Source organism: Toxotes jaculatrix, chromosome 22 (assembly GCF_017976425.1).
Source record: "Toxotes jaculatrix isolate fToxJac2 chromosome 22, fToxJac2.pri, whole genome shotgun sequence".
In the NCBI taxonomy this organism is placed as follows: domain Eukaryota; kingdom Metazoa; phylum Chordata; class Actinopteri; family Toxotidae; genus Toxotes; species Toxotes jaculatrix.
The window spans coordinates 10,795,392-10,806,662 of record NC_054415.1 but is presented as its reverse complement, the minus strand read 5'-3'; the positions used below and the strand labels follow the sequence as shown (position 1 = coordinate 10,806,662).

At 40.0% G+C, this 11,271-nt stretch overlaps 2 protein-coding genes across 2 annotated transcripts; both read left to right on the top strand.

The window, feature by feature from the left end:
* Positions 1–441: 441 nt before the first annotated feature.
* Positions 442–2,906, top strand: cdpf1 (cysteine rich DPF motif domain containing 1). Its single transcript, XM_041030265.1, has 3 exons — positions 442–596; positions 862–973; positions 1,428–2,906. Exons 1-3 carry the CDS (start codon positions 484–486, stop codon positions 1,554–1,556), a joined length of 354 nt encoding a protein of 117 aa, XP_040886199.1. The 5' UTR covers positions 442–483; the 3' UTR covers positions 1,557–2,906.
* A 1,507-nt stretch (positions 2,907–4,413) lies between these two features.
* LOC121176446 (cyclin-dependent kinase inhibitor 1B-like) lies at positions 4,414–7,494 on the top strand. Its single transcript, XM_041030511.1, has 3 exons — positions 4,414–5,090; positions 5,641–5,800; positions 6,202–7,494. Exons 1-2 carry the CDS (start codon positions 4,676–4,678, stop codon positions 5,784–5,786), a joined length of 561 nt encoding a protein of 186 aa, XP_040886445.1. The 5' UTR covers positions 4,414–4,675; the 3' UTR covers positions 5,787–5,800; positions 6,202–7,494.
* The last annotated feature ends 3,777 nt before the right edge of the window (positions 7,495–11,271 follow it).

The following is an 11,271-nucleotide window of genomic DNA, read 5'->3' as shown; positions in this document are numbered from 1 at the left end:
CAGGTGGAAATAATAATGTTAATAATAGCTTTGCTCCCTGTAAGTGTCCCAGTAAGACCTTAATGTTATTAATTGCACCTGCGCTTTTTCTTTAATGACACGTTAGACTATCTGCTGTAAAAAGGTATTATTTTAGGATTATTTTTACAGTGGAATTGTATGGTTCACTTTCATTTAATTCTATATAGAAAACAGGCCTTTGCACCCACATTGGTTTAAGGCATTTTTAAAATCTGCTTTCACTGTGGAATATTGGTCAAATGTTCAGAGCTCCCGTTTTCATTTGTTAAGAAATTAAAAAATAAAAAATGACAACGCTATGGTAGCTAAAATCCCATCATAAGCTTTTATATTTTATTTACAGTGTGTGGTTCTACTCCCCCGGGGCGTTAGGTGGCGCTAAAGCTTCATGAAACAACATGGCCAGACTCGTCATGAAAAACCAGGAACAAACTTTTCCTTTCTGCTCTGCTGCTCCGAACGATGGAGCAAACTACAAGTGAAACCCTTCAAAAAACATTTACTTGCCAATTGTGTGGTTTAAGTATCCCTTATACTTACTACGGCCAGAAACCACCAAACACTAGAGCCATTGTGTAAGTGAAAATTGAGCAAAAACGCTCCTTTTTGCGCTCCTAGCTATGCTAAAGCTAATGTCGGTGGCTGCTACGTGACTATATGTAGATGGTAGCACTAGTGTCTAACGTTAATTACACGGCGGTAATACTTATCCAACGATCTGTGCACTGCATTCATAGCAGTTTTTGCCTTGAAACACATTTCTGTCTTATGTTTGGGAATCACGGGGATGTAAATGAAATTCGTAATTTAGCTTGTGTCTCCCTGTCTGCTCTCCCTCAGACTGCTTGAGGAGTGTTTTGTGACCAAGGACCCCTTCAGTCCCGAGAAGGAAAAGTTTCTGGTTTTGGGGTCTACCTGCAGCCTGTGTAGCCTGTGTGTCTGTGTGGGACCGGTAAGATGAATTGCTACGATCTGTTTTAGCCACAAACTAAATATGTGATCACATGATCCAGTTTATTACATTTTTAAGTCCTGATAAGATTGTGTGAGCCTGTTACATGTAGTAACAGAGATTATTCATCGTGTGTGTGTGTGCGCGTGCGTGCAGTGTGTTGGAGCAAAACCACTGACATCAGCTAAAAGTGCATGTTAATTCTGGCTTAGAAAATGAAACTGTAGTTTTCCACTTGACATGAACTGACCTTGTAGCTCACAGTTGCAAAAACATTTGTGATTTTGATGTTTTCCTCAGCAGCAGTCATGTGTTTGTGCTGAGTGAGCTTCGTGACTGTGATGCGTTTGAAATCAATTAATCCAGTTTCACAAATAGTAAGAAAATAAATCTATGTGACCAGTCATATCTGGAACATCAGTGCTTAAACTTTGCTCTCTCTCTCTCCTGTCAGGACTGCAGCCTTTTCTACACCAAGAGGTTCTGCATGCAGTGTGTGAACAAACACTTGGACCAGTTCCCCCATCAGATTCAGGCCGAGCTGGCCAAGAAGAAGCAGAGCTCCAAGGCTGCCGTCTCATGACACTGGGCAAGAAGTCCATATCCTGCTCAGGTGTCTTGGACAAATATCTGAATAGCTTTTGTCATTAATTGTTTTTATTAGCACTTTTGATTAAACCCATACTGGACTAAACTATAAATACCACGCCGAACAACAAAACATCCTGTATTTTATCAGCATCGCTCTGGGTTATTATTATTATTGTGCTGGGAAATTAACACACGTCCATCAGAAAAATCCTAGTTTATGATTGTGGCCTGTACGTTCGCCGGCTGCATTAGCCAACCAGGTTTTATTTGTTTATTATAGAGTTTTATAGAAGCAAACAGCAGGTGCGACTAGAGTTGCCAGACCCCAGTTGGACTGTGTTTGCAGGCTCATAATCAGACCTCCCGATTAAAAATGGCTCCCAGTTTAAAATCTCATTGTCATGTACTGGATGTGGATAGCTGCTCTGAAGTTGATCTAAATTTTCTGTTGCTGTCCAACTTTTTAGAGGCATGGCAACGTTTCAAACATGTGGACACTATCAGTACAACTCTTTTCTGTATTAATTAATAATCAAATTCCATTTCAGCTTCTTTGCAAACCATTTCAACAGTATTACAACTAAGAATGTATGGCTCAGAGGAGCAATGTGGGAGCAATAGCATTTCCCAAGACCAGTTGCTAGTCTGACTGAAAACCAGATTCATGTTTCCACTGGTGTTGAAACAGAAAGAAATTAATAAATCACCTACAATTTCTCTGTGTACTTGATGAATTGTGCTTGTTGTGCAATTTTTTTCAGTGTGCCTTTTTATGAGAACACATTTTTATTGGTTTTCAGCAACATATGGTAATGGTAACATTTATAAAACGCATCCTCTCTAACAATAGACACATGTATGTGTTGACAGTGACACATCCTTTGCATCACTGCTGTCCCTTTGATTTCTTTGTTCATGGTCAAAGGCTGATCTGTTGACTTCTGTGGAGTCAAAGAAAATATTTGTTCTGTTATCTGAAACCATAAAACACACACACATAAAGTGACCTGTCTGTGTTGTTTTGTCACTGTTTAATCGTTGATCATAACTAATGTTTAACTAACTTTAATTTCACTGTCAAAATCTGCTGCAGTTGCATCATCCTGCCCAGTTACATTTAGTGGTATGAAACTGTTAATACCATTTTGTCATTTTAAAAATACACACAGTGTCAAACCTAGCTTCTCAGCTAACAATGATCAAACTAACACTGTACGGGTGTGATCATAAAATATCTATAGTGCTTTAGGCATCACTTCCTGGTGGAGAAATCTTAACCTTGGCTCAGCAAAACTGTAATAAAACATAAACTTTGTTTTTCCCCTCTGAAGTTACGTGAATGAACCCTAATATTTCCACTGTGAAGGGGGGAAAAAAAAGCACAAGCATTAAAGCTTAAAGCATTGGTTATGCATGTGTGACCTTAACAAAATGTTCTCTTGCCTCGTTTCACTCTCGCCCGTCTAATCAGTTTGGTGGAAATGTGTTTTCAGGTCAGGGAGCACTCTGCACAACACTGCACACAGTTTGCAGCAGCATAAACATATTATGGATTAAGTGTGATCCCAGCGATAACATCAATATAACAGATGGCCTCACTGTATTTATCACGAGATGCTTGAGTCTTTTCGAGGGTTAATTGAAACAGCATGGCCTTAAAGGCAGGCCCAGTGAGCTTTACTGGCAAATGCTGCAGAGGAATGCAGAGTGACACTCTGTAGAGTTTTAGTTGGGACATCATGAACTTCTGGCTACATGTAGTGCTTAGTGTTGCAGATGTTTTCACTCAGTTACTACAGGATTCCTATGCAGCTCTGGGATGTACATAAAATAGATTTGATAACTGTTAAGTCTTGACATGAATACTAGTAAAAATTGTTAAGCGAGGAAATTCTTTAAGATGCAAACTGAGAATCCTCAGAGTGAAATGGCTGTGGATTTCAAGGTTCTTTTTTTTTTTTTTTTTTTTTTTTAAAGCTGCACCACTTTGTGTTTCCTCTGTATTTAAATTCTGAGCACACACAAGCAATTACAACCAGTGAAGCACACAAACCACCCCTGTGGCACCAGTGGCAAAGTCTGAAAGTGATAGGCACCGAGCCAACGATGACGGAAGGCTCTCTGCTCAGGAGCTGATGTCATAGGATGCCATGAGGCAGATTTGTGGCCCATTTTTTTTTTTTTTCCTGCATCAAACCTCATTGTAGTGTCTCATTGCCCTTCAATGACCTTGAAGCTGTAGCTAAATTCTTAGTGATTGAATCAAGTGTGCCTAAGCTGTTTATGTGACACCAAATCAGATGTAGAGGAGGTGTCTGTCAGCACTCATACAATCATTTGATTGTTTCATATGATAGTGTTCCCATCCTGGAGCAAGACTTCAGCCCAGCACTCCTGCCATGAGATAAATCTTTTAATTAATGTTCTCTTTTCTATTCTTTTCTTTTACTCTTAAGACAATTAGCTAATTTTATTTTTATCCACATACAGTGCATGCACACACAGGTGTCAGCTAAGGCGCTCAAATGATGTCCTCTGACCTTTAGGCTTAATGTCTGACCTGATGCCTGCTTGGTAAATCCGGTGTTAATGCAAAGATAAAACATGATCATTCGCTCCCTTATAACTACAATCTACCTTCCATTTGCTCTTTCTTATGCATTTAACTAATCAAACAGACTAATTAGGCTATATTCATGCAAGGACTTAATCCAATCCAGCTCTGTGTTGTTGTGGCCCCTGTTCGACTTTAAGAGAGCTCAATGGGCGGTCCTAGTGTGCAGACCAATGAATCGCCTTCTCTTTTAAATAGTCCTTGATGTCAACTTTTCTTCTTCACTCATAGCACCCTCTAACGCCATGTTGGCTGACTTGTTGTTTTCATCAGGCGTACTACGGACTTGACAGGAGTGGCTCTCTTAAACCCCCCTGCGCCTTTGGAGACGCTTTATTCCATATTAGCGCGTACGCGTTTTGGATGATACGCGCGGAGTATGCATGCATCTTTCCTGTGACTTTGCATTTGAAAGGAATACTACTTGGAAATAGCAGTTAAAGAGGCTTTGCTTTTTGTGTTTTGTTTTTTGTGATTTTTCCCCCATCCCTTGTCATATGTGCAACAAAATGTCAGATGTTCGCCTTTCTAATGCGAGCCCGACAGTGGAGAGGGTGGATGCGCGGCAGCCCGACAACCAGAGACCTCCGGTCCGCAGAAGCCTTTTCGGCACATCTGACCCAGAGGAGACACGGAGGGTTTTTACGGCTTCAATGGAGGAAGGTGTGCGGGGTTTTAGGGAAACGTACAATTTCGACCCGGAGGACGACACACCGCTCCCTTCGGGCAATTTCGTGTGGGAGCAGGTCAGCAATCCAGCGGAATTTTATGTCAGACCGCCTCACAGGAGCCAGCAGCCCCAGCGAGATGTGGACTTGCCCGGCGATAACAACCTGCAGGATGTCGAGGAGAGGCAGGAGAATCCCCAGCCACGCAGAGACGGTTCAAGGAAAAGACGCCGTGAAGCTTTAGGTGATTTACCTTGACTTATTAAAGCTGTCATGCATTTTTGTTTCTCCGCGCTGCCCGTCTCTGTAGTGCCGCTGTGCGGCAATGCAGAGGCGCCAAGCAACAAGTTGTGCGCGGTGTTGAACCGAAGACTACGATCGGTTGATCACCGTGTCTCTGCAAACAAATACAAGTGTGCTGGAGCAAAGGCACTGGGCGGGGGGCAAACTGAAAAATTCCCTCCAGATGTTAAAGTTATTTGAACTGTAGTTGTTTCTGAAGGTGACACCGCAGTGAATATTTGCTTCAGAGATCAATGCGCTTATTACACTGTAGTATTGTAGTTTGCACACACATTTCCTTCTCATACCTCGGGTTACTCTCGGTAGAACAGGGTAAAATTTCTTCACGGTTTGCCTGCAGCGGTCTGCTCGGTCTGTCAGGTGCTCTTTAAAGTGGACGTGCAGCTCGGCACACCAACACTCTGACAACTTTTCTGCGTTTTTATTTATTTATTTATTTAATTTAATTTTATTTAATTTTATTTTATTTTATTTTATTTTTGTTCCTCCAGGTTCCTGCTCCAGCGAGTGTCCGAATAAAAGGTCGCACACCGACGAAGATGATGATGAAGACCAGTCGAAAGGTGCAGGAAGTCAGGCTGTTAAAGCCGCGGAGGAGAGACCCTGCAGGCCAGAGAGCAGCGCGGAGGTCCAGTAAAAAAACAGCCCCAGGTTAGAAATCATTATCTCATAATACGGCGGATAACAGCTGATAGGAATGGATAACAACGCACAGGTCTTCGGTGTGTGAAATGCTAATTATCGGCTTTTATTTTAGATGCCAGTAGAGTTTTGTTTACTTGTTTGTCATCATCAACCCATAATAGATGTGAACACACTATTTCCTGCCTGCACGCAGCAGTAACACGTCATCACCCCTTCAAACATACAACATATTGTTTGTTTTTTTAATCTTCCACAATCGTTCACGATATGACTGTTCATCGTCTGCGTGTCTGCGTGTCTGGGTGTGTGTGTGTGTGTGTGTGTGCGCGCATGAGGCATATCAAGCATGAGCAACTGCTCTTTCAATTGCACCATTCAACAGCCCGTTTCCTCTTTATGTCCCACAGAGTGAGGAGAGACCTGTTGCTGGTGGAATACTGTAGCCTTCCTCATCATCTGACACAGACCGGGGAGAAAATTTTAAAAAAGAAGAAAAAAAAACAAAACAAAAAAAAAAAAACAAAAACAAAAGACTAAAAGAAAAAAAAACAGCCTTCTCCTAAAGAAGGGGAGGAGGAGAGGCTGTACAAGCACTGAATATGTACACTATCAAGTTTTGGCACTCATTTTAATTAAATTGCCTCAGAAGCAGCAGACAATGTAGCAGTGTGCAAAAGGATTTTTGCTCATCTTTTTTATCTACTACCTATGTTTCAGATGTAGCACATAAAAAAGCATAATATGCTTTTCATACCTTTTGTTAAATGTATTTGAATAAGTGTGTGAATTTGACTCGGGAAGTTGCAGTGCAATTTCCAACAGAGAAATATTATTTTGTTCAAATGGTCATATTGTATCATCATTCAGGTAATTGATGTAAGTTACAAATGCAGATTTCAAAAGTCAGGGTTATGTGGAAACAGAATGTCTTCACTTTTTCTATGGCTTTATTTCTCCCAGTGTTATATATCTTGTTTTTGAAGGCCCAGATGGCCACACTCTAAGTTGAGGGTCCATCTAACTGGGAACAGCCATGATAGATAAAGTTTACATGCAAATAATATCTCCTGATTTCCCCGTTTGTATTTCTTTCTTTTTTTTTTCCCTGGGTTTTTGCCAAAGTTTGTGCCTTTTTTTGAGGGGGGGTGGGTGGTGGGTGGGGAGGGAGGGAGGGTGGCTAAACTGCTGAGCAATATCCAACCAAATTTTAACAGTATTTGCTAATAATCCTAAGAATTAGCTTTTATTTTTAAATTAGGTGAGTTAATATTTTAGTGGCTTATAGGTCACATATCCCACCCCTTTAAATAAATTCTGTAGTCCAGGTTAACATAGGTAAAATATGTTAAAATCACTGGGCTACCTTATTATGCAAATATGTGAATCAAAGATTTGTCTTTGTGGTGTGGAATTCATGTGGAACATGTAATTGCACTATTGTTAATTTCTCATTTTTGTGACGGCAGAAAACAAAGTTACACTGCCTCATTTCGTGTCGAACTTTGAAGTGTACCTGTGTGCCTTTTTTTATTTTTAATTTTTTGTTTTCAAAAACACTGAAAAAATTATACTAACTTATTTATGTTGAGCTTTTTTTTTGTGGGTGTATGTATAGCTTCCCAAAGCAACATTTTTGTGCATTTTTGTAAATATATATTTTCATTATTGTTTTTAAGATAAATAAACTGTTGCAAAACTGAGCCTAATAATCGATTTTATACCCTGTGTATTTGTTTATTTTTTATTTTAATTTTTTCCTTTTTTTCCTTCAATCTGCAGTTGGATTGATTAAAATGCACTGCTGGTGTAATACATGCATGTGCTCACTATTTTGATTGCACAGCACAAAACCAATCCACCCTTAACAAACACACACTTAAAGTTTAAAGTGATCCGCCCATGTAAACTGGCAGGCCCGTTTACAAAGACTTCCACAAAGACCTGATGGAGTTACCACTATGTTATTAAACAAATTTGGTGTGTCAGTTTAGAGAATCACACAGTAGTGATAGCATCAGTAACTGATCATCACTGATCAACAGTGCAATCACTAATAAATCATTCCATGAAGAATGAAGAACCTTCATGCTTTGCAATAAGGCTTCAGTGACTTTATAATATGTGTACAGTCATAATTCAGCTGTGATCTTATTTCTGCACAAACTCAACTACCAGGGCATTTCTGTAATAGTCCCATAATCTGCAAACAGGAACATCCTCTGTGGAGCTACTAATGCCCCAGGATTGGGTATAATAAAATTATTCATGTGCTGTGGGTTTAAAATCCAGTGTATCACATACATCAAAAGTACAGATGCAGCACCAGAGTGCAGTTTGTGACTGTGCTGGATCGACTCAGCCCAGCTCTGACTCTAAAGTTGAAAACAACAAGAGTATGTCCTGAGGAAAGGGGGGGGGGGGGGGGGGGTTTAGTTATTGGCTTTCCCTGGCTCCAATCACAGCACAGAGAAGAAAAGCAGACCACTTATGAGCCAGCCAGTCAGAGAGCTGTGGGAGGGAGCCTGGGACAGTACAGGCTGTTCTTTTCATAAAACACACACCACTCAATTAGTTTCATTGGCTGACTCTTTCCTGTTGATACCAGCTTGTAGGAGTCAAATACAGAGTGAGAGAGAGAGAGAGAGAGAGAGAGAGAGAGAGTTGTTCCTATAATATCTCATATTGGCAGTGAGTGTCTGCAGTAATTACTCGAGAGCTCCTGGCCTTTTTGTAAACTTTTAGAGGGGATCAAAACACTTTTTTAAAACACATCAGTGTTATCTTTTTTTCACAATATACATTTGTTACTTTTGACCACAAGATATATCAAATGGCAGAATCACATTAAAATGCGTCAACATAAAAGCAGTGTTGCCTTGAAAAGTTTCAGAGATGTGTCCTGTCACAAAGAAAATCCAACATTTCTGTATGACTTGCATATTGAAGAAGTTTTTGGTCCTCTTTGTCTCTTGAGAGAAATCTCATCATCATTAGTTGTTCATGTTGATCTGGATATAATAGCAACATGTGGTATTTTATGAAGCACTTGGCATTTGGGTCATACCTAATCTTTGAAAAGTAATACACTAGGTCTTCAAGGAAAACTTAGTTCAAGAAGAATTTAACAGTGCCACTTTTCACCATTTTCCAACTTTCTCCAAATGTGTTACATAACTTATAATTCCTGAATCCAAAATGCAATTACAGCCAACAGCACTTCTCTTTGAGTCTGATGTAAAGAAAACATAAACACTTTAAACTGTAATTATCTGAATAAAATAGCAGCTCTGAGACATAGTTGTTGTGCAGTTACACTTTATTTAGGCCGCACTAATTGCAAATATGAATCTACTTGAAGATGTAGAGATTCATTCTTGATGCTTAAAGTGTACTTAGCAGAGTTAATTGTGGTCATCAAAGGTACTCCAAAAATATATGAAATGTATAATATCAACATATTTAAGGATATCTAATGTAGAGCTTTTAAAGTACACCAAGGGTGGAGTTCTAAGGTATGTCCAAATATATGCTGATGACACTGTAATGTATGTGCATTGCAGTCTGTGTTGACTGTAACTAAACGAACCAAATTATTTAAAACGTTCTTCAACAAGACAAACAGCTCTACTGAAGAACCCATCTATCCATTAGTAGGAAGGGGTTGCATGGCAACCAGAGCCTGTCCCAGCTGTAGTCAGGACAAAGGTCACTGGTTGTAACTGAACCGAATTATCTATTCAAGTCGATCTTTATTTAATCAGGAAGTCTCACTGAGATCGCTTTTCCAAGGGAGACCTGAGAAAAAAAAACATTCACTAGAACAAAATCGTCAAATCACAAACAATACAACCACACAATACAATGAACAATTGTACTGAATGAACAATTCCATTCCTCCAGTGTGTAGTACCTGACACCAGAGAGATGCCTATTTCTTCTTGACTGTAGTTATGTCCAATCCACCATGTGATTCACAGAGGAATGACGACAGGCTGACTACAAAATTTGTTATTTGTGATTAAGTGTACTATGATACACAGAGTTTAACTGCTAAAGTGTTGATGGGGCACCATGACAGTACAGAATATGTCCATAGTCAAGGACAAACTTGAAGGCTGATTGCACTTTAGTTTTACAGTTGGACTTGTGGATGCGCACATGGACAGCTGCAGACACCATGGAGGCATAGTTGTTCTTATTATACCACTTTCTAGTCCACTTGGTGCAGACCATACGTAGTTGGTGCCGTTGTAATGTAGTGGCCATACGGAGAAGTCCGCAACACATTGGTGGGTACATGGACGTTTGCACAGTATAACATTAGCTTTATTGTCTACAGCTGAAACGGCTGATATATTAAATAAGAGACCAGAGGAGAGGAAATGGTGGTTAAAAAGCTTCAACCATCGATGATCTATCGGTAACATAACTTGATTGATTTGATGTGGGGGGTGTGTCTGTGATGATGAGCTCTTATGAGATGCTATGGTGTTCAAAAATTTAATGGAACTCTTCACTCTTTCCTCTTCATTTTCTCAAGTTTACAGCAACAGAACAATGGAAATAACATATGAAGCAAATGCTGTTTCAAAAGAGCAAAAACAACTAAGTGTTCAGCATGATCGCCATGGTAGGAGGCTACTATGGACAAACAATTTCACAAACATTAAGCACAGCAGGAATGTTTGAGGTTGAGTCTGTAGAGGAGAGGCAGAGGAGGTGAAAAAATCTGTGTATTCTCTGCAAGTAAAGAATCAATCATAACCTTAATTTAACATTCACTATCTGTTAAATATGCAGTTGTGTGTCTGTATGTAATCCTTAATATTAAGATATCTATTAAAAGCCTTTCACCCCTTTTGTTCATCCTCACAGGTGTTTTCACTATTTTGCCTGATTAGACCTCTCAGGATTATGTGGGCGTGTTCAGACACGGTTGACATCTCCCTGACTCTACCAATAGTTTTGCTGCACCTTTGTTAGTGCAGGATGACTTACACCTTGATCCTTCCAATTAGTTTAACTCCAACCTGAGCAGAGGTCAAATTAGCTACAACTCAGATCACATGTGTGGAAGGGCAGAGTCTTTAAAAAGCCTCAAGGTTTGAGTTGTTTGGTGCTGTCAGTCCTTTGTAAGCATACGTTTAAGGCTCTTTGTTTTTCAAAAATGAGGTTGTAACTGATGCAACTGAAATGCATCTCTTGATTTAGAGTGGGATAAACACTTCCGATGCGATGGTCAGCACAAGGGAAGGAGGTTAACCTTCAACCTCAAGGTGGTTTAGGAAGAGAGGTATTAGATAATGCCAATATGACGTCACCGCTTCAGTGGATTTCAGAGAGCGGTGCCAGGCATGACCTCAAAACCACAGCTGACAGAGTGTGGGTGTCTCTGTGTATGTTTGTTTGTGTTACCCCAGACTGACTCTGTTCAGCATTATACTGTAGCTTGTTGAGAAAAAGGTACACACATGCAC

Excerpts from the sequence above, each read along its gene's own strand:
- cdpf1 (XM_041030265.1), top strand. The coding sequence starts at position 484 with ATGGAGCAAACTACAAGTGAAACCCTTCAAAAAACATTTACTTGCCAA. Across the intron at positions 597-861 it reads CCAAACACTAGAGCCATTGT|ACTGCTTGAGGAGTGTTTTG; the intron begins GTAAGTGAAAAT and ends GCTCTCCCTCAG. Across the intron at positions 974-1,427 it reads TGTGTGTCTGTGTGGGACCG|GACTGCAGCCTTTTCTACAC; the intron begins GTAAGATGAATT and ends CTCTCCTGTCAG.
- LOC121176446 (XM_041030511.1), top strand. The coding sequence starts at position 4,676 with ATGTGCAACAAAATGTCAGATGTTCGCCTTTCTAATGCGAGCCCGACA. Across the intron at positions 5,091-5,640 it reads AAGACGCCGTGAAGCTTTAG|GTTCCTGCTCCAGCGAGTGT; the intron begins GTGATTTACCTT and ends TTGTTCCTCCAG.